This window comes from Anguilla rostrata, chromosome 15 (assembly GCF_018555375.3).
Source record: "Anguilla rostrata isolate EN2019 chromosome 15, ASM1855537v3, whole genome shotgun sequence".
Taxonomy (NCBI): domain Eukaryota; kingdom Metazoa; phylum Chordata; class Actinopteri; order Anguilliformes; family Anguillidae; genus Anguilla; species Anguilla rostrata.
In genome coordinates this window covers 9942453-9967159 of record NC_057947.1, presented here as the reverse complement: position 1 = coordinate 9967159, position 24707 = coordinate 9942453, and the positions used below count along the sequence as shown (strand labels likewise).

The following is a 24707-nucleotide window of genomic DNA, read 5'->3' as shown; positions in this document are numbered from 1 at the left end:
TTGATTTAAGATTGTTGTGAACTTCAGAGGACTTTCAAAATTGATTGGCATTTTTTTTCCCTCCCACTGTCAATGAATGACTCATTCTACTTTGCACCATTCCAAGAGCCTGTGTGGTAATTGCGCTTTAAACCAGATCAATGCGGCTCTGGAATTGGAACATTAAGGAGCCAAATACGTTTCTCTGTTAGTTTTTTAATTATTGTTATTATTTTTAGTGGCGTATTTAACGGTATGCCTTGCTTTTTTTCCGCTTCAGGTGAAAAGCCGTACGAATGCCCGAACTGCAAGAAGCGCTTCTCCCACTCGGGCTCGTACAGCTCTCACATCAGCAGCAAGAAGTGCATCGGCCTGATCGCGGTGAACGGGAGGATGCGCGGCAGCATGAAGACGGGATCCTCGCCCACGTCGGCCTCCTCCTCCCCCACCAACTCCGCCATCAGCCAGCTCCGGCACAAGCTGGAGAACGGGAGGCCCCCGGGCCTCCAGGACCAGGCCGGCCACCTCGACATCAAGAGCGAGCCTCTGGACTTCAACGACTACAAGCTCATGATGGCCTCCCACGGCTTCGGCACGCCCGGGCCCTTCATGAACGGCGGGATGGGGGGAGGGAGCCCGCTGGGGGTGCACAATTCGGCCCAGAGTCCCTTGCAGCATTTGGGGATGGGGATAGACTCTCAGCTCCTCGGGTACCCCGGCCTGGCGAACAACCTCAGCGAGGTGCAGAAGGTCCTCCAGATCGTGGACAACACGGTGTGCCGACAGAAAATGGACTGCAAGCCGGAGGAGATCTCCAAGCTCAAGGCCTACATGAAGGAGCTGGGGTCTCCGCTCGAGGAGCAGAGGCAGGGCCTGACGTCTCCTGGGGCTCCCCCCGCCAGTCTTCCAGTCGTCAGCCACAACGGCGCCACCAAAAGCATCATCGACTACACGCTAGAGAAGGTGAACGAAGCCAAAGCCTGCCTCCAGAGCTTGACCACGGACTCAAAGAGACAAATTAGCAATATCAAAAAAGAGAGATCGAATCACGTGCTAGACCTCGGCCACGAGGACAAGATGCACGACAACAACATGCTGTTTACACCGTTTTCTTGCCAGTACTGCAAAGAAACATTTCCGGGCCCGATTCCCCTGCATCAACACGAACGCTACCTGTGCAAAATGAACGAGGAGATCAAGGCGGTCCTGCAGCCCAACGAAAACCTGGCGCCCAGCAAGCCGGGGATGTTCGCTGAGAAGCACGCCCTCTTGCTCTCTTCCATGCTTTCGGAGAAAGGGGTACCGAGCTCCCTGAACCCCTACAAGGACCACATGTCTGTACTGAAAGCTTACTTCGCCATGAACATGGAACCCAATTCGGAGGAACTACTAAAGATTTCCATAGCGGTGGGCCTCCCTCAGGAATTTGTGAAAGAGTGGTTTGAGCAGAGGAAAGTCTACCAGTACAACAATTCCAGGACCCCGCCTCTAGAACGGAACAACATGGACATGTCGCTGGCTGTTGCCAATCACACCCCCTCAAAAGATTCCTTAGCAGCCAGGTCTCCGGTGTCCCTGGTCAAAGCCGCCAACCGCATCACGTCCCCCTCCATAGCGGAGCTCCACAACAACATCAACAACTTCGACACTCCCCTCCGGCTCTCCAAAACCGCCCAGTTTACCGGTGGGAAGCAGGCGGGCGACAAGCTGGACCACTCGAGGAGCAACACGCCTTCCCCGTTGAACCTTTCTTCCACGTCTTCGAAAAACTCCCACAGCAGCTCGTACACTCCAAACAGCTTCACGTCGGAGGACCTCCAGGCCGAGCCTCTGGACCTCTCCCTGCCAAAGCTCATGAGGGAACCCAAGGGGGTCCTGTCCGTGAAAAGCAGGCCCAAACCCAACAGCATACCTACAGACCACAACAGCGCCCCCTCCCCCAGGGAGCTGCTGGAGGAGCCGCTCAACCTGGCGTATCTCAAGAAGGAGTTTGCCGGCTCCAACAATGGCGGCAACCTGGACAAAAGCACTAGCCCCATGTTCGGCATTAACCCCTTCGGTGCCAAACCTCTGTACACCTCGCTTCCTCCGCAGAGCGCGTTCCCTCCGGCCACGTTCATGCCCCCGGTTCAAGCCAGTATACCCGGACTGGGACCGTACCCGGGGCTGGATCAAATGAGCTTCCTACCGCACATGGCCTACACTTATGCAACAGGAGCAGCCACTTTCGCTGAGCTGCAGCAACGGAGGAAATACCAGCGGAAACCAGGTTTCCAGGTAAATGAGCATTTGTCATTTGAAGCCACAGCGGGGTTTCTCTTTTTTTTAAGGGGGGTGGGGGGGTGGTGGGGGAGGGGGGGAGGGGGATCTCTCGGCTGATTTGCTCATTCTGCTGCTAATTAAAAGGTGCTCTGAGTCTGAAATCCGCGTTTACCTGCGGCGCGGCGAACCCGGCAGAGCCGAGGGGGTAAACAGATGTCGAGCGCGCTCAGAAGGCCCCGGCTCCCCGCGCACGCTTCATTAGCGGCGCCGCCGCGTAATGGATGTTTTAGAGGTTATGATGTGAGATTCAGGTGCTGCCAGACTCGGCGCCGGGGCTGTCTGTGCGGTCGAGTGCGAGCAGCATCCCGTCGCCAGCTGTTCCGATCTTCCTCCAGTTTAACGGCACATCTGCCCCCTTCTCTCCCCCCCCCTCGACTGCGCGCGCGCGCGTGGGCCCGGTTCGGGTTTTCTCAGGTATTAATTAGCCGAAACTCCGTGACTGAAAGGCGACATCTGCGTGCCAGGCAAAGGTGCCGAGCGCAGAATGTGACAGACTCCCCACGTCTCTACCAAATCATTTTTTTTTTCTTCTTCTTCTTCCTTTTTTTTTTTTTTTTTTTTTTTTAAGGGAGAGAATCCAAAATGAGTTTCAACATGTGGATTAATAATGCACGGGCCTCCGTGTTCATTATCGCTGAATGCTGAAGGCTGTTTAACATAGAGGGAACCATTTTGATAAAAAAGTATTAATAATGTTTCCTATTCTAAGTTATTAAATTAGATTTTAAAAATACAGCTACGGGCATTTAGCTGAAATTGATTGCAGAATGATAGTGCTCTGTTTTTAAAACCAGTGTAGCAATGTCTCTGAAATCATTGTCAGGCCATAGTAAGAACTTCTAATGAGGGCATTGGTGCTGCTCAATTTTGGTCATTTAGTGCACCCCTTGATTTAATCATTATGAGTTGAAAATTAGAAGACGGGCAATATGCCCTGCAAAGGGCTTCCTCTTATTATCAAGACCTTCTAATGTAATAATATTTTTCCCCATTAATTTAAGTTAGCCTATCAGGTTAATCTTCCCTATGAAAGAAGAACAGATAAATATAGAATTAACACTCTTTCATGTATAAAATTAAAATAAATTAGAATGCAAATATATGGAATATGGAAATATTAATGATATTCTGTGGAGTCAAGGAGTCAGCCTCATTGGTAATACCATGCCTTAACACAGGCGCGTGCACACACACACACACACACATATATATATATATACAATTTTATATATATGTATATATTATGTGTGTGGGTATGTGTGTGTCTATATGTGCTGTATATACAGTGCAGTCTGTAAGTATTTGGAAAATGACATAATTTTGGTTGTTTCTGCTCTGTACTCCGACAGATCAGATGTATATGTGTTTAAAGTGCAGACTGTCAGCTTTAGTTTGAGAGTATTTATGTCCATACAGGTGATCTGTGGCAGAGTTATAACTCTTTATACATACTTCCCCCAATTTTAGGAGACCATAACTAATTGGAAAAATTAACAGTCTTTTTTATGTAATATATTTAGTGCTCGGTTGCAAATCCTTTGCACTGAATGACTGCCAGAAATCTGTGACCCACAGACATCATCGCATGCTGAGTATCTTCCCTGGTGATGCTCTGCCAGGCCTGTACTGCAGCCATCTTCAGTTCCTGTTGTTTCTGGGAATTTTTGCCTTCTATCTTGTCTTCAGCAAGTGAAACGCTTGGTCACTTGGATTCTAGTTGGGTGATTGACTTAGCCAGTCAAGAAAATTCCACTTTATGGCCCTGATAAACTCCTTGGTTGCTTTAACAGTATGTTTGGGCTCATTGACCATTGTTGCGAGATGAAGCACCATCCAAAGAGTTTTGAGGCATTTGCTAGGATATGAGCAGATAAGATGGTTCTGTACACTTCAGAATTCATCCTGCTGCTGAAATTGGCAGTTACATCATCAATAAAGACAAGTGAGCTACTACCTTTGGTAGTCATACATGCCCAAACCAGAACACTACAGTAGTCTTCTGTGGGCTGCCAGGTCACTTGCTATAGCTGAACTCACCAATGTATTCTTGCTTCTTAAGAATGTACCAGATGATTGATTTTGACACACCCAATGTTTAGGTTGTGTCTCTGCTCGCTTTATACAGATTTTTCAGATTCATGATGGCCTGCTTTACTGGCATTTTACTGGTTTTAGAATCAACTCTGTACCTTTTGTTAGCCTTTTGTTAGCTTTCTTGTGCATAGACAACAGCATAAAACTGAGCTGCCAATTGTCAGATTACTTTTGGTCTCCAAAAAGAGGGGGACTGTGTATAAACAGGGCTATAATTCTCTCACAGATCGCTCTATATGGATGTAAATGCCCTCAAATTAACGCTTACTGTCTCCACTCATTGTTTCATTGCAAATTCAACGTGTTAGATTACAGAGCCAATACAAAACATTACATCACTGTCTATATATATATATATATATATATATATATATATATATATATATATATATATATGTATATTACATTGGTAGAAATGTAAGAATTGAAATGGGCCAACATTTTTAAAAAGTGTTTTGGTCCTGGTCTTACTGTGTGTGTAGATTTCCTGCACTCCCGGTCTATTTTTAAACCTCGCACCCCCAGACAGATCCACAGTTTAAGTGAAAAGCGCATATGTTCCCCTGCAGACGCCTCCAGACGAGTTAGTTTGTTAGCGGGTTACAATGAGCTCCATTCAGATTTCTAACGGCAGACGGCGCCTATATTTAGGTGACAGGTGTGGATTGAACGAAAAAAAATCTGGTTATCTTATAGGGGGAGCTGCTCGACGGGACGGCCGATTATATGTCAGGCCTGGATGACCTGACAGACTCTGAGTCCTGTCTGTCTCGGAAGAAGATTAAGAAGACAGAAAGTGGTATGTACGCGTGTGACTTGTGCGACAAAACATTCCAGAAGAGCAGTTCCCTCCTAAGACACAAATATGAGCACACAGGTATATACTGTTCTGGACACCTATTTTACCCCATTGCTTTTTTCATGTTTTGTGTTACTAAACCCTTTCTTTCCTCTCTTTCTTTATGTTCTCTTATTGTGTTCTTTTTTTTTTTCTCGGTTGTATGTGTTAGACTAAATCCAGAACTCTAACGTGCTTTTTCTCCCCCCCTATTGACAGGGCCGAGCCGACCTTTTTTCTTTCTTTTTATTTATTTATTTTTATTTTTTTGATGTGACAGAAATAAACGTGAACTTACATGTGGCGAATTGGATATTGTAAGGTTGTGAATCCGGCGTCTTTCTGTTAAGATTCCCCAGTGCTGACTTATGAGCGTGACTTAAAATCTGTGCGCTTTCAGGGACGTCTTGATTTCTCAGAGCATCATTTTTGTACCTGTAACGGAAGATATACTTAAAGAATCACGAATGTCCAAATATTTATAGAAAAAAATACATTATGCTTATGCACATGCCCTGTCATAATCAAGTCGTGCCCATTGTGACCATGTCTTCCAGCCTCGTTTATATAGAATGGTCTTTATAGAAAATATTTCATTCATTTCAAAGCTCTGGTCATTTTCCAGCAGCCAGTATGTCCCTGTTTTACAGGATACATTAATAATGTTCTCTCTGATGGCACACTGGAATTAGTCAGCTAAACCAGTTGTTGCCTTTTGACCCCTTTCATGTTAAGTGAAAGTGTTACCCGTTATTTTATTCTGAAAGCGAAATATGCTTAAATCATTGCTCCCAGTTTAAATATCTATAATTGAAGACTCCTGCCTACAGGTTATATTTTTTTGTGCTTTTGTAAAATTTGGCGAAGATATGAAAATCTTGCGACCTCTTTTTTATTTATTTATTTATTTTTTTTATCTTTCTCGGGGCCTCTTTCCCAGGCTTGCATCATCCCTGTCCTGCATGTCGCATTATTGAGCCCTGCAATGCACAGGCAGCAATGCACAGACACAGATTTGTAGTCTATTTTTGAACTGGTGGTGCGGTGGAGGTGGTGGGGGGGGGGGGTAGGGGTGCGGGGGGGATGCATGGCAGCTATGGAAGCTGCAGAAGGCATACCATAACTACGTGTGGTCAGGAACTGGCCAGATGTGTGTGAGTGTGTGTATACATGTGTGTGTGGGTGTGTACATGTGTGTGTGTGTGGGTTTGTACATGTGTGTGTGCGTGTTTCTGTGTAGGTGTTCTTGTGCGTGTGTGTGTGCATGTGTGTGTGTGTGCGTGCGTGTGTGTGTGTAAGTGAGAGTGTGTGTGTGCGTGTATGTGTGTGTGCGTGCGTGTGAGTGTGTGCATGTGTGTGTGTGCATGTGTGCGTGTGAGTGTGTGTGTGAGAGAGAGTGTGAGTGTGCATGTGTGTGCGTGTGTGTGTATGCATGTGTGTGCGTATATACGTGTGTGTGTGTGTGTGTTTGGCTAGAGGCCTGGCTCTTACGGCCTGTCACAAGCTGCTTTAAGGCCAAAGAGAAGCTCCGTGCCGTGGTTTGTGTCAGACTGACTGCTGTACATGCAGATGTGTTGAGTTATTTTAGATCCCAGTGCCCCTGTCCCAGGATGCATCACAACACGTCCCATTAACAGGGGGGCCTTGAGTTAGCCAGCAGTGTAGGAAGCACACACCGCGTTACTGTCGGCTAATTTGGCTTCATTTTGCAACCTAAACATTGCTTCCGGTATGGCGAACATGACACGTTGGTGGAGCGGCTCAGTATAGAATGAGAACGTATTTAGGCTTTTACTGTGGGGCTTCATCCTGTGGACTCACTATTGATGAAGGAATCGCTGACTTATTCGATTCCGTCTCCTATTGGTTTATGTCTGTGCCGCTGCTTTTCTGTCTTGTTTGTTTGGTTTACTGCTTTATTTGTGTTACACGCTTGCAGAGAGGCGCTCACGTCTGAAACAAGTGTTTGTGGTTCTGTTCCTCCATGTTGTAGCGATAGGAGGGAATTTTAAAATATAAACACATGAATGCAAGCACAGATATCCACTGTGTTCCATTGCTATTTTGTGTGTAATTATTTTTAAAGTTCAGATTTGAAAATAAAAAGCACAATAGATTTTATTGTAACAAGTAATTTGTTCCTTTTAATGTATAATACTTGATTTATTTATCAATTTATCTATTATTTTTATTATTATTACTGTTATTATTTCGTTTGCACTTTTGTTTGTTTCTCTGTTTGTTTGTTCGTTTGTTCTGTTTCCTCCTAACATGACCTTTTCATTTTTTAAAGCGCTGGCAGCGTTCCTCCAGCAGTCCTAACCGGCTCTCTCCTCTTCCTCCTCTTCCTCCTCTCCGCAGGAAAGCGACCGCACCAGTGTCAGATCTGCAAGAAGGCGTTCAAACACAAGCACCACCTTATAGAGCACTCCCGGCTGCACTCGGGGGAGAAGCCGTACCAGTGCGACAAGTGCGGCAAGCGCTTCTCCCACTCGGGCTCCTACTCCCAACACATGAACCACCGCTACTCCTACTGCAAGAGGGAGGCGGAGGAGCGGGAGGCGGCCGAGAAGGAGGCGCGGGAGAAGGGGCACCTGGAGCCCACCGAGCTGCTGATCAACCGGGCGTACCTCCAGGGCATCACTCCTCAGGGCTACCCCGACGCCGGGGAGCGGGACGGCGTCCCGAGGGGGGGCGGGCCGGACGGGGCGGCCCGGGAGCGGCAGAAGGAGGCGGAGGGGGCGTACGCGAAGCTGGGCCGCCGCGAGGAGCGCTTCGAGGTGGAGGAGGAGGAGGAGGAAGAGGAGGAGGAGAGCGAGAACAAGAGCATGGACACGGACCCGGACACCCCACGGGGCGCGGAGGAGAACGGGGAGCACTCCCTGGACGAGAGCTCGATGGACGGCAAAACGGAAACCAAATCAGATCGCGAGGACAACATGGAGGACGGCGTGTGTAATTAAAACTACTGCGTTTTCAAAGCTTCCCACTTCTTTTTTTTTTGTTCTTTTGTAAACAAAAAAAGAAATTGAATCTAATTTTTATTTTGTTTTTTTTCCCCCGGTAGCATTGTTACCTGCTTGACTCTAAACACGCCATTGTGTGTCCAAGCTGTACGTGCCTGAGGCTTCCAGGAAGCTTGTAGTGATGGACTCGAGAGGGGGATGGGTGACAATTCTGCTGAAAGAGACTTTGTTTTTTAAACTTTGAGTTCGGGGGAGAGGGGGACGGGGGGGGTGGGGTTGGATGGGGCTCGGGGAGTGGGGATTGTTTAAGAAGATGCATTATGCAAAAAAAGAATAATAATAATAAGTAAATAAATAAAAGAAATACATTTTAAAAATTGTACAGTATTAAGGCCTAAAAAATGTGTGGTGCTAACATCCTAAAACCCTGTGTTTCATAGTATTTATAGCACAAACTAGTAACTTGTACAAATTGCACTCCGCTTCTATAATCACTACAAAAATAGTAAAAAGTATTGCCTATGTATATTTATACAGTGTTTAATAAAAATCAGTAGTGTCAGCACTACAGTACATCAGTATTATTAATTATCTATCACTTAATGTGTTGTCTATAGTTTGCCCTGTTGTCAGGTCAACTAACCACACAGTTTTAGGCCTCTGATTTTTTATTTTTATTATTATTTTTTTCTGATGTGAAGGAACTTAACTGATACATGCGTGATTTTAAGATGTCGAAGTCTTAAAGAGACCGGAAAGTGAAGGAAACGATGGGATGAGGGGAAGAGAGGATGAAGGATGGAGAGTGCTATGAAGGAGAAAGCCTTTGTAAGGTGTTTTTTTTTTTATAAGAAAAAAGCCTTATATGCAAACCTTTTAATCTGCGCGTTTCTGCAAGTGCCATCCTTGTATAGTGTAATGGAAGGTGACGTGTGTTGCCTTTACACCAGCTTCAGTATTAAGAAATAGTTCACCTTGTTCTTTGAAACACCCATGTCAGTATTAGAATAGGCAGCAGTTCCTTAGTTTACATTTGTTTGTGCAATTTTCGGTGTTTTGTATATTTTTTTTTATTATTAACTTTTGTCAGTATTACACCAAACTTGTTTTTTTTTTTTTGTTTTGTTTTGTTTTGTTTTTTTGTTTTTTTCATTTGCATTCATTTTATTTTAGGTTAAATAACATTTTATTTATGTGGCTCATTTTATATTTCCTAATTTTATTTATTTCATACTGTAGTGTACAGTATTATAGTTATTCAATATATAGATATATTTTAGTAAAAAGGAACATGGCGTTGATCATTGGGGCAAATTTACGTATAGAGAGCATTTATTGTGTTTTGAAACATTAATTGTGAAATGCGAATTTTCAGTTTTATTATTTTAATTGTTTTGTTTCATTTATTTTCCAGATACTGGAAATTCCAAATTTGGGAACTTTTGATACAATATTGTGAAAACACTGTATTTTCGACAAAAAATTCCACTTTCTTCATGTTCTTTTTTTTTTTGTTTTTTTTTTTTTTTTTGTTTTTTTATTTTTTATTTTTAGCTAAAAAATGAAGAGGGACTGTTAAAACACAATGTATGATACCATGACAGAAATCTTTCCTGAAATGTCTTTGTAAAAGTATTATTGAATTTTTAATTTGTAATTTCTCTTGGAGATGACCATGCTCGAATAAAAGTAGCCAAATTAAAAAGAAGAAGAAAAAAGAAAGTTACCCATTGTGCTATCTTCTTAAGTGCATACGCCTTGCTTACTTAATATTTAAACACACATTATATACACATATAATGTACACATATGCACATATTGCCATGTTCTACTTACATCAATCAGTAATCACATACACTGAGAAAAGTTACACATTAGTATTTTTGGTAGTCTTTCTTTTATATAAAAAGTGTGTTTAATTCAACCCAGGAAAATATGCTCTCATCATCCAGGAGATATCTTATCTTGAAAGCCTGCATAAATGTGAACTACAAAAAGTAAGAACTTCATCTAAGATTAATCGAAGATTACATTAAAAAGAGGAGACCCTAGACCCTAAATCTACCTATTTAGTTTTAAGGTTTTCATTTCAGTAAGTACAGTTTCCCGGGAATAAATTAAAACAACAAAATGATATGTATTGGTCTATGTCTATTTTTTATTTTAATCCATTTTTATTATTTCTAGTAAGTAAATGCTGGTTTACTGAGGGAAAAAGGCAACTTTTATGTTAAAATTCTCATAGCTGTTACATGACCACATTGCACTCTTGGCTTAAACGCAACATCAAACGGAGAGCAGAAAGGTTGTGCCATGCCAAACAGGGACCTGGTTTGCCTATTTCAGTTTTCATATCGATCCTAAAGCCATGTGAATCATCACCCTAATCATTTGGTGCTTTGCAGATAAAAGGTTGCGATCTTACGTAATTATCAGTAAAGATGGAATTATGTTTACATTTTATTTGCCATTGATAAAAGGAGAAAAAAACTATTGAATGTGTCAGTGATTCAGCAGTTTAAAAAAAAAAACATTTTAAATAAGAATTAAAGTAAAATACATTTAGAGAGGCAAAAAATAAATAAAAATTAACCACTCATCCGTGAAGAAAGTAGTTTCCCACATGAACAAACAGAAATGAGGGGTTTGTTACTCCAAAGGCTCTCTGCCAGAAGTGTCAGCAGGTCAGTCCGGACAGGGGATAAGATCAGAAATCCATTACGTCTCAGGACTGCACCTCCTGTTCAGGCCCAGATACATATTTATTTCTCGGAAGCAGTGAGGCTCTCGCACAGATCACTCCAGGCTTTGCAGCGAAGCTGACATGGGCTCGTTGAGCGGACCACGTCATGTGGCTATTCCTAATCTAACTTGTAAAAGTGATGTAAGATAGACTACAATCTGCCATGAAAGACCCCTCTCCCCCCCCCACACACACACTCACACCCCAGCATATGTCTGTGTTTGACGAGAGGATCCCAGGTAAATGACATTTTCGACACTGGAACCAAAAGAAAGCCTGAGCGTGGCAGGGAAAATAAACTAGCGCAAGAGGCTACCGTCGGGGTCAGTGGCGCTAATGAGATGTTTGTAGGGGTAATTATTGAAATGTCATATTTTTGTAGTGATGCAGAAAATAAAAAAGCAATAACCAGGAACAGATGGAGCTCTGTATATCTTGGCCCTACTAATTGATAGGAAAATTTCTGCTGCCCCTGTCGTACATACACATTTAAATTATTTCCGCAAAATATAGTAACATAACCCTGATTAGGTAGGTAATTTCTGTCTATCTCATCTGTTGAACCAAAGATAAAGTAAACTCATGCTTTTAAATCTAATCTGATACAGTCTTTGTGGCAGGTTATAGGCTAAAACGTGTCGCTTTTTGATGTCGGACATCAGCGTTTGGAATAGGTTAACATGCATTTGAAAAAGAAACTTTGAGAAAATATGTGGTTAAATTAATGAGCATACACAAGCAGGTGGTCATAAGAAAGTTAACTGATAGACGGTCGGTAGCTCTAACCAAACCTTTTCCCTGAATTTTCCTGTAATTACGGTTTCCAAGGGAACAAGTGCATGTGACATCAAAGGCATTGAAGTGAGGCCATATTTTGTCGATAGGCCTCTTTGATTTACCTGGTGAGCTAATTAATTTAGTTTATTTTGAGATACATTTAAAAAACTTTGTGGAAGGCACAAGAAATGAGTTGTGGTAAACAAAAGTCCCTTTTGTGACTCTTGACTTCAGGTTTCATAAAGGACCGGTGTGTTTGTTCTTCTGGCCACAACGGCCTCCATGAACTTATCCAACTTTAACATATGACTATGACTTAATGCTATTCTTGGCGCTCTTCAAGTTTTTTTTTTAAACGTGTGGAAACCTCTCTACCTCTCTGCAGTTGCGAAATGTATTCTTATGAAAAGAAAGCAAGAGAGCGACAACGTTCATGCTGATTTTCACTGAAGTTAATAGCTTGGAGACCATTGGCAGAATTAAAATGTACACAGACTGCAGGTGTGTGTTAATAAAGAGCAGGAAGTTCCATTTGTATGATAGCATTCCTTTGCCTAACCTTCAAACACTTGTGTTCCAGGTTAAAAGCAAATGAAACCAGTGAACTCCAAATAGGAGCCAGAACAGACCACAAGAATTAAACCCAAAACAATACAATGGAGGATAAAATTATTATTATTATTAACATACCAAGAGGGTGCATTCACATATCTTAGAAACAGTTAACACTTTGAATTATTATCCATTTTACCCTAGGTTGATGGGTGTTTCAATTCAAACATGAAGGTGTTTTTTATTTTTCAGTTGTCTGCTTAATTAATTCAATGTTATTGTGCACATTTACTAATGTTCAAAAACACCTGTCTAACTGCCATTAATAGGCTGTGGCTGAAAGCACATTGGTACATTGATTGTGCTTTTAATATTATTTGTTAGTTATTTATTTCAGCGAGGTTTGGATGGGGTGATGTATGTGTACAGGAAAGAGCGGAGTTTTGACCCTCAGAGATGATTTGCATATGCCCATATGCTCATCATATTATTCTCAGTGCAGATGAAGGACAGTTCCTGTGCTGGAGACCTGGGCCTGGCACTAACAGACAGAAAGTTCAATGACAGGGATGGGGGGAGGGGGAACACAAGTGACCAGCAGGGATTAGCCAATCACAGTTTTAGAAGAGCGGCCAGCTGTTCCGTCTGGCCATACCAGAAAGAGATGTGGAGCAGGTGGTGCACTTGTGTGCCAGTGGCATGATAAAAAAACACGGCCTGACCTCAGCACAAGCGCTCGTCTGTCTCGTCCCCTCTGCCGCGCGAAGGTGCTCTGGAAACGTGATGTTAACTTTTTGGAAATGACTCAAGCAAGCCCTTTCTTACCTCTTTATGGGGAATTTATCTCTCTCTCTCTCTCTCGCCCCCTCTCTCTCTGTGTAAATAGCCTGATGTTGCAAGTTGCAGTTTGTTTTATTAGCCAAAAACAGACAAGTCTCAGACGCACTTGACTTATCAAGTGTATTTTCCATAACAATCTCACAAAAAGACTTGTTTTCCTTGAATAAAAAAATGTAAGCTTTATTTCGTTCATAAATGCGATCTGTATTTTTTTAAATGTTAAGTTCGCTAATATATCACTTTGGACAATTTCCTTCGTATTTGGATTGTATTTATAAGTTCCAGATTTATCCCGTTTCTTTTTGTTTTTATTATTTATTTCTAAAGCTTTTAATTGCCATCCTCTCTTTGAACTCTGTAGTTAGTTGGCGTCAACTAAGCAGTTATTAGACAGCCAACTGGCCAGAGAAAGTGAGATCCTGCTTTGCTCAAGAGAATCCCATTGTCTCAATTTTCTTTTCTTTTTTTTTTTCTTTTTTGTACAATGGACAATTGTAAACTCTTGAGTGATTCAGGTTGAATGTTTGCATAATAAAAGAGGGCAAACGACGTAATGGGATTCAAAAAAATAATATATGCAGCTTGCAGCACAATTTTGAGCCAGATAAAATTTAATAAAACACAAAATCCTACTCATCAACTATTTCGTTTAGAACCCATATTTGCTAGTGCACACGAACGTGCACGTTTATTTTCATAGATAGCATCAAAACAACTGCTTAGAAACAGAAGACGAATGGTTGCTTACAGGCAGCAGTCGAATGCCACCACTTCCAGGCACCGTCGGCTGACCGAGTGCACGTCGGCCCGCGTGCCCTGCGCTGATGAATTCAGCAGGTGCAAGGCGGCGGGCTGGCGAGCAGGAGAAGGCACAAAGACAACAATGCTTCCCAAATCTAAGGGGGTTCGGGGTTGTGTGGGAAGGTCCCGCTAAGCTCCCCCACTCCCCCTTTCCCCTCTCCTTTATTATTTTATTTTAATTTCATGCACTCGCGATGCTTATGGAAGGTGCGGGGCAAAGAATGGGGTGTTTAGTGTTAGGTCTAACGTTGTAAAAAAAACGCCACGGGAGTTCTGGCCACTAACAAAGCCTCGACTCTCATATCCCAGCTTCTCTTTGCGAAACCCTCCTCCCCCTCCACGTTTCATCTTGATGTTTTACCAGGTTTACCAAGAACACCACAAAATAAAGAATAAATAAAGAACAAAAAATCAGTTCCATGGAAAACAGTTAACAAAAAAAAGCAAAATAACATAAATATAAGTGCGATCATACAGACTACGTTTGGCCGAGAATGCACTGCAGCAAAAAAAGAAGGGGAAAAAAAGATAAAACTAAAATCATCGTAGCATAATCAGTAAATAATAATAATAATAATAATAATAATAATAATAATAATAAATAATATCTTGTAAATGCTTAGATTAGCCTATATACTGTCAATTATTCGTGCACGCTCTTGCGCTGTACGGCTGCAGCGCCTTGACTTGTTCACTCAGGAAAGAACAGAAAAGTCGCTCCCAGCTTTCTCCTGCCCGTGCGTGTAACAGGCAGAGAAAGAGAGGATGTCATCACGCACTGACGCGTCGGGGCATCCGCCCTGGTGACGAGCTGCTCCGGGAGGAGGTAAGTCTCTAAAGACGCGGCCATGTCAGCGTGGTCCGCTCTGGGTGGGGAGGAGGCGTCATTAGCTAGTCTGGTAACTGCATATTGAGTGTGTTGTCGGAATCGTTTAAAGATGTCTAAATTGCCTACGAATAACGCGGATGATTTATTTAGCAACTATTAGAATGGTCAGTTCGCTGAACAGCAAACGTTAGGTTCTGAAAAGATTTCGCATGCGTTATTTGTTTGCTTGTTAGCAAACTAGCTAGCGACTTTGCTAACAAGCAAAACTTCCGTGTCTTTCACGAGTAATATGTCAGTGTTGTGAGTACCGGCGAAGAAGTACGGGGTTTGAGCGATGCATCTTGCGCTAGTTGGTAGCTAATGTTAACTAGCTTGTCAACAAGCAGAAAGTTGACCGTTTTCCGAAAAACAGTTGCTACTCAGTTTGGCAACGGATTCTGCTGTATTCAGTAGCGAGCTGATCTTAATTCAGTTGATAGCGGCCATTTAAATTGCTTGACACATTGACAGGCGGAAGAACATCGTGTGCATGAATTTAGGCCCCCTATAATTAAAGCAGAAACTCTATTCCCCAGTCTTGAGTTTGATAATTCCTTACGCGAAAGGGAAGGGTTTTATAAAATATTTTTCGTCCTTGTTGTTAATAATGCAGGATGACGAAGGTGAATATATTTTTACAGTTAAATGAAGTGCATCTGTCTCTTCCTCAGAGGTTAGAAATTCATGGATTTTGTTTAATAAGTCCCAGCTAATGTGCTACCGACAATTGAAATGCAGTGTCATATTACTTTTTTGTGAAATCAAGTCTTGGTGATATTTGCAGAGACTCACAGAACAAGATTTGAAGCTACAATATTTCATTTCGTAGCTAATCATGTTTAAAACTTTCACTTCAGAACCGTGCAATAGCGCACACCAGTTTAATGTCTGATAGCCTACTAAAGATCAAATGTGATGTTTTTTTTGCAGTGATCACAGACCGGAATAAAAGTTCTAGCTCTGGGCGCTCTTATAAAATACATAATTTGATAATTTTTGACTGCTCCCACCCATCTCCACCGTGCAATTTCTTTTGCGCTTGTGGAATCTTTGATGTGCGCGTGCACCGATATTAATGCGCAGCAACAGCGGCTTTGGCTGACGAATGATCAGAATGCCAGCTCATGGATACGTCTGCGAGCCCTCAGCTGGGTACAGGGAACATCACTCATTACACTGTTCTGAGAGAGTACCGTGGTGCGCTGATTGGCGCAGCACGCCGGTGGAGGTGAAGTCATATCTGCTTAATTTAGTGGTCAGTTATCATAAAGGATATCTGCGCTGCCTGTAGGGCGAGTTGAGCGCGCCGTTAAAACATTGCCAAAGAAAAATGCTCGTTCAGCCTCATCAAGTGCAAAGTTAACGGCACAACTCGCTATAAAGCATCGGCAATTATGATGTTCTGAGATTATGCAGCGCGATATGGAAGTATAGTGTGGATGCTGACAATGTACATTACCCTCAAAAGTGGCAGATAACCTAATGAGATTTTTTTTAAAAAGAGAATCAAACAACTTTCTATGTACGGTATCGCTTGGCCTGTTCTTCGTGTGATTCAGTTACAAATCAGTCCGAATTTTCTGTACAGTCTCTGTGCCAAAATGCTTTACATGTTTACAAGTTGGTTGTAAATTGTATAACTCATGTCATGTTATGTGCAAGGATAACACTAAATAATAAACACTTGAAAAACACTAAATTGTGTAGTCTGCAGAATTGACCTTTTGTTCTTCCCCTAGCTACTCACCAGAACTGAAAGAGTTCATGGTGTAACCTATTCAAGGTGTGTAAAATATGTAAACCAGAGTCATGAGTTCATTTTAATCTTTTGTTTTACACGCATAGTAAGGGAAGATAATTAAGCCCGAGAAAGCTTTCACATGCCTTCTGTAAAGTCAAGCCGTTCTTTGGGATTAAAATGTATGTGTAATTCTATATATATGTAATTTTTTAAAGCCAGCATTCAGTTATATCCTTTAGGGATTAGGCCTAATGACAGAAGTTAATTATATTAAGAGTAATTTTTAAAAACAGTTCACGAACCGCAAATTATACTTAAGATACCTTTTTAATGCTCTCGACTGTAATTACATTCCTTCCTCAGAAGGAACGTGAAGGTATGGAATAAACAAGCCCACGAGAGCCGCGTGCTCGTAGGTGGTTCTGTTCTAATGGGTTTTAACATCGGCGCGATGGAGGCAGAACGGTGTTTTTATCCCCACCCCGCCTTCCCAGAACACCATCAGTCTGAAATATTTCCATTTCTGCAGTACGGGCAGGTGGAAATCCGTTGTGTGTCTTTTCGCTCTTCTGTTTGAGAGTTATAATGGAGAGCTTATCGTTCTCTTAACTGACTTCAGCCGTTCTGAGTGAGAAGAATGAATATCGCACCACGTTTGCTGCTCTTAAGTATCTCTGTACTGAAACAGATTTTTATTTTATTTTTGTTTTATTACAGGTGAATCCTATAAGTGTTGGCTGGTGAGATTTAGTGGTATTTTCTCAGTTCTTGAAGGCCTAGTTTGTGTTGCCATGGCGCTCGTTGCTCCGCCCTCCCCTGTCAGTTCTGGTGGCAGAAGGGCGCCCGGTTTCCCGCCGCTTGGCCGTCCGCTGGTTACGCTCGCGGCGACGCGCGGGGCCGGACGAGGGCACGCCGTGGTCGCCCCAATCACCCGAGTGGGCGTTCCTGGCGCGCGGCGACGCCCAGCCGTCCCGCCCAATGAGATCGCTCCCTCCGTCCGGAGCCCCTCCCACTGGAGGGTTACGCCATGGTCGGTTGCGCTAGCATTTCTGGGGCCACGGCCAAAAAAAGTCAGTGCCTGCATTTAATACCATGCCGTGAGGAATCGCAGCAGTTTTAATCCTGCTCATTTTGATTGGTGTTCAGCATGTTAAGTAGCAACCTTTGACCTCGTTCTCCTAGGAGATCTTATACAAGCGTGATATTTCTGTTCCTTTAATTGTGGTATCAAGACTTTGGCAAACGGTTGCGTAATGAAAATGCTTGCTAGTTTTTATTGCGTAACATTTCCCAGTGGGGGGGCAGCGTCCTGAGAAGTGCTGCACATTTTTCTGTGTGTATAAAATTAGCATGCGCTAATGCTGCCCGGACATGGCTGCTGTACAGCAAGCAAGCTGTGCCTCGAAAACAAGCAGAACGCGGATAGTAACGCCCGTGACACCGCTTTATTTAAAAAGGGCAAACGCCAAAACCCTTTTTTCGTTCTGTGCGCGTTTGCGTTTGCTGACGTCCGGAAAGCGCAGGCTAGCTCGCGCGGTTTTGGAGCCGCCGCGGCGGTGCCACCAGCCCCCACAAACATGGCTGCCAAAGCGGAGCGGAAGCCCACGTCAGTTTGACACGCTTGCCAATCTGCTCTGGCGGAATGTTCCGGGGTGTTACTACCAGCCATACCCTGCAGGCTCGTTAAGTAGTGAAATGGGTGCAGCGCCGTAGAATAGCGCCTTCCGAAATGCTACTGAATAACAAGTGCTCGCGTACGCGCACCCTTCCCCCTCGAAGAAAAACAAAAATAAGACCCTCCGTCAGCCTGCACCAGAGGACAGAACGGTTTTTAGGCACGTCTGCCGAACACCCACCATCGCTAATATTAGTGAGGAGTGGGCCTCCCACCTGAATTTTGTGTTTTAACACTGGAAGAATGTCAGCTCATTTTTCATAGTTTCATAAAACCGATTTCTTTTCTGTAGGAACATAGTTTTTAACCTACACAGATTGTTTGAAGTTGTACTCATGTTTTACAAACTATTAAGAAAGGAGGGGGGAGGGGGATTTGGGGTCTTTTAAAAGGGTTAACAAGAGCCAACATAGCCTAAAGGGTGCTTAAGGTTAATACCACGTTACAGTGACCTCCATGTTGCCAATTTAATTTATTTGATAATCTTGTTATTTCACTTTGATTACAGTTAATCACATTCATGTATAAAAATGGCTCCGACAATGTCAAGCTTTTCTGAAGATGCAGTGCAGTATTTTATTTATATCTCACGACAGTCTTCACAGAGTTTTAGCTTTCGCTGGTCCTAAGAATTCAGTAGCAACAGTCAAATGCCACTAACGCACCGCACTGAATAATACGACCGTACGGTATTTGTAGACAATGCGCGAGCATTCAGAGTCACGGGGGACGACCTTTGACCTTTCGCGGCGGTGGGATTCGGGTCAGGGCTGCCCGCGGGCGCCCCGCCGGGGCGTTTCTCGCGCTGCTGAACGGGGCCGCTTGTTTGATGCGGCGGGAGAGTGACGCTCGGGCAGCCCACCTTCCCGCTTCCCACTCCAGGGGCATTCTTACTCACTTCCGTCACGGCCCTCTCGCGGGGAGCGCGTCCGACGACCTCGTGGGGGGGGGGGCGGGGGGAATGCGAGGAGAGCGGGGAAATGCTCTTCCGCCGGGTGGAGCGTCCGCTTCGAGGAGACTTGCCGATGGTCAGCGGCCAGGGGCCCGTATCGAGGGGCGGGTAGGGAATCATGGTAACCGTCCAGCAGTGTAACAGTCGAAGAGCTGCTTGGCCCGGCTCTGTGGAGACGAATCGAAAGGTCACTTTGTTATCTGACTGTCTTGCAAAGACAACGTGCGCCACCTCTTCAGGGAGAGGACGGCATATGTAGCACAGCAGAAGATGCGGGCCCACGTTACTCCTCTTCAACACATGCCGTTGCATTGTGGGCGGCAGTGTAGTGTAATGAGTAAGGAACAGGTCTTGTAACCTGGTGCTGTTAAGCAAGGTACTTAACCTGCATTGCTTCAGTATATATCCAGCTGTATAAACGGATGCAATGTGTAAGTCACTCTGGATGAGAGCGTCTGCTAAATGCCTGTGATGTCATGTCAGGTAGCACCCAGACCTCATCCTGTCACTGCTTCTCATACCATTTTACTGCATAGGAAATGTACAGAGCGAGGAACGGCACGAAAGCCACAGAGTTGAACACGCGTTCAGGCGGACGTCATTAGAGCCCTGTCTTCATTGAGTTTTTAAAAATGTAAAACCAGTGCTCGTGAGGCATGGGTACACTCGACTTGCTCAGTTACGGAAGTCAGCTCTCAGTTATTCCGTTGCTGTCCAGAAACCTTAATCTGTGGGAAATTTTGAGTTTCCTCCCCATTTTCTAATGAGAGATCAAAGACCTCTAGGAGGGCATTATTCCCTCTTAGGCAGTTACATAAAACCACTGAAAATAGCATTGTTAAAGTGTTAACATTTTCATACAAAAAAAAGGAGAGGGTTTTGAGGCTGTATTACCAATTTATTCACCAACTGAATATTACGCATACTAATTTGCATGTGATTTAATGTGGCAGGGCCTGTCTTGATGTTGAGGAATTCCTTTCGTCTGTAATTGGCCTGCTAAGATATTTCTGAAACCAGTAAGTAAACGTTATTTATTTATTTATTTGAGCGGTTTCTCCGCGGAAATTATGGGATGTGTGTTCCTGCGAAGCCGCGTTACCTGCGGAACTTTCTCCGTGATCTGGAGGGTTTATTTTCTTATCCTCGCTCACCGGTGTCTGTAGATGGCCTGGAGGGGGTCTGTAGATGGCATGGAGGGGGTCTTATGTTATCAGCCTTAATTCCCCACATTAATTAAGCTCCACGGTTCAGGTGGAAAAAAGAAAACAAAAAGAACGCATCTTGTTTTGCAGCGTTAAAAGAATGTTAGAAATGGCTGGACCCCACTTTAAAAAAATAAAGAAGTAAAAACATCAAGAAATCGTATTCTGATGCCTGAAGGTTTCCAATAGCCTAGTTACTAAACGATTGGCTCAGAGATTTTGTTGTCTAACCAGAACAGGAAGTCAAGAAAACCATTCTAGTCAGAGCCCGTAAAACAAGCACGGAACCGTCCAGACCCACGGCGCAACTCCCTTCCGCAGCCACATTCTAGCTGGCACCGCCTGCGCATGCGTCCGACTAAACGTCCGTGAGTGAGTGAGTGAGTGAGTGAGTGACCACAATTTGCCACGCATAGCCCACGGCGGCTTTCCTGCCTGCACGCCGTGGGAAAAACCCTTATTGGTGACCGAAAGTTTGAAAGTACCCTTTTTTTTCCATTGTGCATTTACAGTGAACAACAAACACGTGGCTCTGGTTTACAAGAGCGATGCCCTTACCCAGCCCGGGACACACCGCCAGTGACTAAACTCACAGAAACCCGTTCCCACTGGACTCGGAGGACAATCATTCAGTTAGCCGGGCCTAAAAACCTTCAGTCTCGGCCCTTTATTGTGTGTGCTTAGACGTACGAATTGAACAGTGAAACGTGCACGGAGAGATTGAATTTGTCTACAGTGTTCTATAATTAGGGGGAGTACCTCAAAAAGCACATTTTACTCTGCACTTTTGAATTCTGTTTTTTTTCCCTCTGAGTCCTTGTCAGAACTAAAAAAATCAACAAAACTTTAACTTTAATTTAAATACGCAATTAGGAAATGAATTATTGCAACGATTTACCAATTCTCCATTGGTAATCTTAAGCCCTGTGGCCAGGCAAAAAATAGCCCCCCACCTCTCTTGCTTTCGGTTTGTGTTAGTACTGAAGTGAGCCGACCACAGCCATTTTTGTTTTTAAAAATATTATTATTTTCTATTATTTTCATTTTATCATCTTTTTTTTTTTGTTTTTGGGCAGAAATATTTCCACGGCAAATGAAAGTTCCAAAGAATTATTATTATTATTTTTTCATCATAGCAGGAAACCACAGGCTCTAGACATGGGTTTCCACACCACGGAGTTTGTTGTTTCAGATAGAGCGCCGCTGAGTACGGTCTGACGCAGGACGGCGTGGATCTTGCGTTCGACAGCAGGGATGGCGGTCTCCTGAGAAACGGGCGAAAGGAAATGTGGTGCGACAGAAAACGGGCTGATGTTTCGGGGCTTTTTTTGGGCCCCCCCCCACACTCCTCCTCACTTTTCCTCTGGCCTGCAGACGGGTAAAGCGAAGGCGGGCACCTGCGCGTGGGCGGGGCCGGCAGGTTTGGAGGGTTTTCAGCTCACTGCGTCTTCCACGCCAGCAAAGAAAAACAAGAAGCAGGTTCACTGGTCCTGTACGGCTGACAGTAGTGGTACCCTGGGGAGTGAGATGGCTGTATGGGGTGGGGGGGGGGTACAGCGCTGTATCACGGAGGGGAGACTTCGGTACCGGGTTGTATCACGGAGGGGGGTACGGCTATGGTACCGGTGCTCTGTACAGATCGAATCACGGGGGGGGGGGGCTTAGGTACAGTGCTGTATCACAGATGGGGGTGGTACTGAACAGGGCTGTTTTTTGGGGGGGGCTTTGGTACAGGTCTGAATCACAGGGTGGGGGAGAAGAGGGGGGTGCTTTGGTACAGGTCTGAATCATGCGGGGGGGTGGGGGGCTTGGGTACAGTGCTGTATCACAGAGGGGGGGTGGTACAGAAACAAGGCTGTTTTTGGGGGGGGAGGGTGGTGTCTGCGGTGCACTGTGGCAGCCGGTCTCTGTCAGAGATCAGGTAGGCGCGTCCTCACTCATGCGGGGGAGATTGTCTGCTCTGTAACAAAGCCGCTCCTAAGTCCCAGTTGCCTCCTCGGTAATGTGAGATACGTCCTTCCAGGAAACGCCTGTGATGGATCCACGAGACGCGCGATGCCCTGCAGTCCCTCATGTGTGCCATTGACTGCAAATGAAGGCATTTACACCCTCCCTGAAACACCCAGTGCATGATGCCGTCCAGGCACTGGACTACTTTTTCCTTTTTTCAGTACGCAGTATCAATCACATTTCTTGTCTTAAAGTTTCATTTTGAGAAACTTGATACTAGCTGATAAAACATTATTTTGACAGCATAAATGCCAATAGACTAATAATAATAATAATAATAATAATAATAATAATAATAATATCAGTACACAATCTAAACAATATATCAGTAATATATCAAATAATAATAATAGTAATAATCTGTTGACTTTACTGATATAGTAAAGCTACTTAATGGCTTTCTCCTTTCTCCAGGGGGAGGTCAGTCTATTGATGGGAATTGTGCTTTATGAATGACTTTCCATTTGTAGAGCAAAATAAGCTAATTTATACCGTCCAGAACCTTTCACCTCACTTGCAATTGCTTGTAATTACTCGCTCATAATTAATAATTTGAAGACTTTTTCATGCCATACCTGAGCTAAGAAATGCCAGAGGAATTCATTAGATTACTTTATGTGCTATTACATTTAAGCACCTGAACAGATACTGTACAACATGTTTTTCTGATAACACGCGGTCATGCTCTGCGACGATGTGAAATTCGGCAGAATATGATGTATAGAAATGAACCGAAACGCCCTTTCAGCACATCCATTCTACACGCACCCTTTTCGTACGGAGAGTATCGCGGTGCTAGAATGCAGTGCGTTTGCGCCGCAGTGAATGATGTCACGAAAGAGCTTTCACAAGGCTGCGTTCGGTCTTCCGTCGGTCCCGCTCCCGTTGATGTAGCGGTTCGGCCTTCTGTACCGAACGCCTACCTTGAGCGATCGTGCGCACGCGGCGGCGGCGGCGGCGGCGTTCTCCGAAGCCGTCTCAGTTTCACACAGCGTCGGTTCAGTACCTAGAAATGCGTCGGTTATGAAAGTGCACGTTCATATTTGAGAATGCCAATTTGCCAATAACCGTTTGTGGGGCTTTTTTTTTGTGGGACGTTTTCCTGGTAGTCTGGCATCGGGTTTGGCTGGTTAATGCCGGTTCTCCCTCCCTAAATGTAGTTGTGCTTGTGGTTGGGCGGGGGGGGAGCTGGTGAGGAGGGAGGGGGGTTGCTCCAGCGTTTTTCTGGGGAGCGCATTGAAGTGATGAGCGTTACTCCAGTCTGCTGTCCTCTGTGAGACGCATCCGGGTTATTGCATCTGATCTCGTATGAAAGATTAACTAGCCCCGCGCCGGGGTTGGGTCCCCGCTGACCTCTCCCGCGTCGGGTACGATTGGGGCCGACGGCGTACCGGAGGCCGTCCCCGCTCTCCGTGTCGAGGGCTGGAGCGAGCGAAACGCCCCCGCGTCCGCTTGTTCTCACGCACTGGACGTCCAAACGTCCGACACACCTGCGGGGAGACGACAGACTCGAAGGCGCGACTAGCCGCAGCGATGGCGTCTTTGGGCCCGACGTCTCAGAACGCTGCAGATCTTCGAGAACAGATGTCACGGTTTCACTCTCGGCCCCGCTCCGTCAAACAGCAGTGCAGGGCTACGATCACAAACAGAGTCATACAGAGAGCGCAGGGACCGAAAAGGGCAAAGCAGCCGGCACTTTCAGGAGCTCTGTCTGAGCAGCGAAAAATGCGCTTTCGTTACACTAAGACACAGAAATGAAAATTGACTCTGGATACAGTGTGAAGTTTTTTGTACTCTTTTGCATCTCAGAAGCACGTCTTTTTGCGTCATCAAAGGCTTTCGAAGAGAATCGGGGCGCGCAGCTTGAACCGGACCCGCCGGATGCCGTGTGCGGTGTCGGGGATCACAGACGTCCCCGCCGAACGCGAAGTATCGACTGTGAGTCGCGCCGATGTGCAATCACGCGCTCGCGGAAAGCGGGGGGATCAGCGTTACGTTTTAATGTCGCTTGGACGGCAGCGGTAATTTAACGCCCCGCTTTGACTAACCCCCCCCCCACCCCCCCCCCCGCCCCCCCCCCGCCCCCCCCCGTTCCCTCTCGGGGCCGGTTGGCGCAGGTCAGAAGAGAGGGGGGAAGGTGTCGGAGGTGTCCAGTGATTTCTCCGCCCCTTCGTTTTGTCTCCTGCGCGACCTCGCCGAACGACAGTCACAGATTGGTGACGAGAGCGGGCTGTTCAGCCCAAACAGGCTTTTGACCTCATCTCAGGTCTGTGGCTGTCTTTACATTAGGGGGTCAGAGATTGTCTTTACACCAGGCAGTAGTTTAAGCATGTTTTAAATATGC

The 24707-nt window shown here is 44.8% G+C and overlaps 1 protein-coding gene and 1 long non-coding RNA gene across 5 annotated transcripts in view; both read left to right on the top strand.

Moving 5' to 3' along the window:
* The window catches only part of LOC135240562 (zinc finger E-box-binding homeobox 2-like), an 85732-nt gene extending 77270 nt beyond the window's left edge, over nucleotides 1–8462 (top strand). The window contains exons 7-9 of one of the 3 annotated variants that reach the window (XM_064310171.1): nucleotides 260–2256; nucleotides 5092–5194; nucleotides 7595–8462. In XM_064310171.1, the coding sequence (XP_064166241.1) occupies nucleotides 260–2256; nucleotides 5092–5194; nucleotides 7595–8196 (2702 nt within the window). In that variant the 3' untranslated portion in view covers nucleotides 8197–8462. Of the gene's footprint in view, nucleotides 1–259; nucleotides 2257–5091; nucleotides 5273–7594 lie in introns of all 3 variants that reach the window. The other 2 variants (XM_064310170.1, XM_064310172.1) reach the window with 2 other exon arrangements.
* Nucleotides 8463–14566: 6104 nt separating this feature from the next.
* The window catches only part of LOC135240782 (uncharacterized), a 31702-nt gene continuing 21561 nt past the window's right edge, over nucleotides 14567–24707 (top strand). The window contains exon 1 of one of the 2 annotated variants that reach the window (XR_010325788.1): nucleotides 14567–14738. This is a non-coding gene — a long non-coding RNA (uncharacterized LOC135240782). The remainder of the gene's footprint in view (nucleotides 14739–24707) is intronic. The other variant, XR_010325787.1, reaches the window with a different exon arrangement.